General features: G+C 17.2%; 1 protein-coding gene across 1 annotated transcript; it reads right to left on the reverse strand. All coding sequences in view use genetic code 6, as the record gives it.

Annotated features, from left to right (window-relative positions):
- Positions 1 to 940: 940 nt before the first annotated feature.
- IMG5_035900 (hypothetical protein) lies at positions 941 to 1,198 on the reverse strand (the record flags this gene model as incomplete). The annotated part of the gene is made up of 1 exon (XM_004039001.1): positions 941 to 1,198. A coding segment is annotated over one exon (258 nt), but the record flags the coding sequence as incomplete, so codon positions are not given.
- Positions 1,199 to 1,539: the final 341 nt, after the last annotated feature.

Genomic DNA, 1,539 nt, shown 5'->3' on the forward strand with positions numbered 1-1,539 from the left:
ATCAAGATTGATTAATAATAAAATAAAAATCTTGATATTTATATAAATTAAGAATTTAATTAATTTAATAAAAGATAAAGTTCAATTTATCCCAATGAAAATCAAAAGCATAATGAAACTTTTGAAGAAACATGTAAAATTTAATAAAAACATTTTTTTTTTTTTTTCGATTTAATTTTCTTTTAAAAAAAAGTTGAAGATTAGAAAAACAATTAATTTATTTCGGAAAATAATAAAGGATAATGTACATTCATTGAATATATGAATAATAAAAAATAAAATCTAAGTTTTAATTAAATTTTGAGTTAAAGAGAAAATGAATTGGCGATATAAATAAATAATTTAAAAAATGAATATTAGAGTAATTATTTTTTTAAATAAATACTTATTTATTTATTTTATTAAAAAAATAGCTTTATGTATAAGCTAGTCCAGTTTATAATAAAATGAATCTATATTTGTATAAGATTAATTATAAGAAATATAGAGATTATAATAATAATTAGAAAAAATAAATTAAATTAAATAATAAATAAAGTAAACTGATGAATTATTCTAAAATTAGATATAAAATTAGCAAATGCGTTAATAATGAAAATTAATTTATTTATCTATTTTATAAAAAATAAATTAAATCAATCAATCTTTTATTGTTAATTATTAATTTTTATAAAATAAAAAAAAAAATTCATTTGTTTTTTGAAAATAGATTTTTCTATTAATTTATTTAAAAATTTAAACCAATAAAATTTTTAAATATTTATATATATTATAGAGGTTTATTATAAAATTTAAGATTATATATTAAGATAATTCTTTAAGTTCTTAATCTTTTTTTAATTTTCAATAATCTTATATTTATTATAAAGTAATTATATTTTATTCAATGTTTTAATAATCTATTAAAAAATCCATCTTTAATTTATCTTAATTAACTAACATGTCCACATTCAACAATACTTCCATTATCCAAAACAACAACTCTATCAAATTTATCTATATTTTCTAATCTATGAGTAATAACTATAAGAGTTTTATTCTCTGCCAGTCTAAACAACTAATCATGTAATTCCTAATCTGTCTAAGGATCCATATTAGACGTAGCCTCATCTAAGCAAATAATATTAGAATCTCTTAAAATAATTCTTAAAAAATTTATAATTTGTTTCTACCCATTAGATAAGCTAGTTCCTCCATTCTCCACTTTATATTCTAAATCAATTTTTTAATTTACATTTATTTATTATTATTAATTATTTTACATGTTTAATTTTAAATTCATTTAATTAATCTTCTATTCGATATCTTATTTTGAAAAAAAACTGCTAGGATCTAAATTATCCTTCAAGCTACTATTATATAAGAATCCAAACTAAGGAATAATTGACATTTTTGACCTTAATTCCTTAATAGAGTACTATTTAATATTTTTCCCATCAATAAAATACTTCCAAATTAAAATGGGTACAAATTAAAATCATATCCAAATTGAAGTTTCCCACTTCTGTGCTTCCACAAATAGCAATTTTTTCTCCTTTT

Source organism: Ichthyophthirius multifiliis (genome assembly GCF_000220395.1).
Source record: "Ichthyophthirius multifiliis unplaced genomic scaffold scaff_1120509249823, whole genome shotgun sequence".
Classification (NCBI taxonomy): domain Eukaryota; phylum Ciliophora; class Oligohymenophorea; order Hymenostomatida; genus Ichthyophthirius; species Ichthyophthirius multifiliis.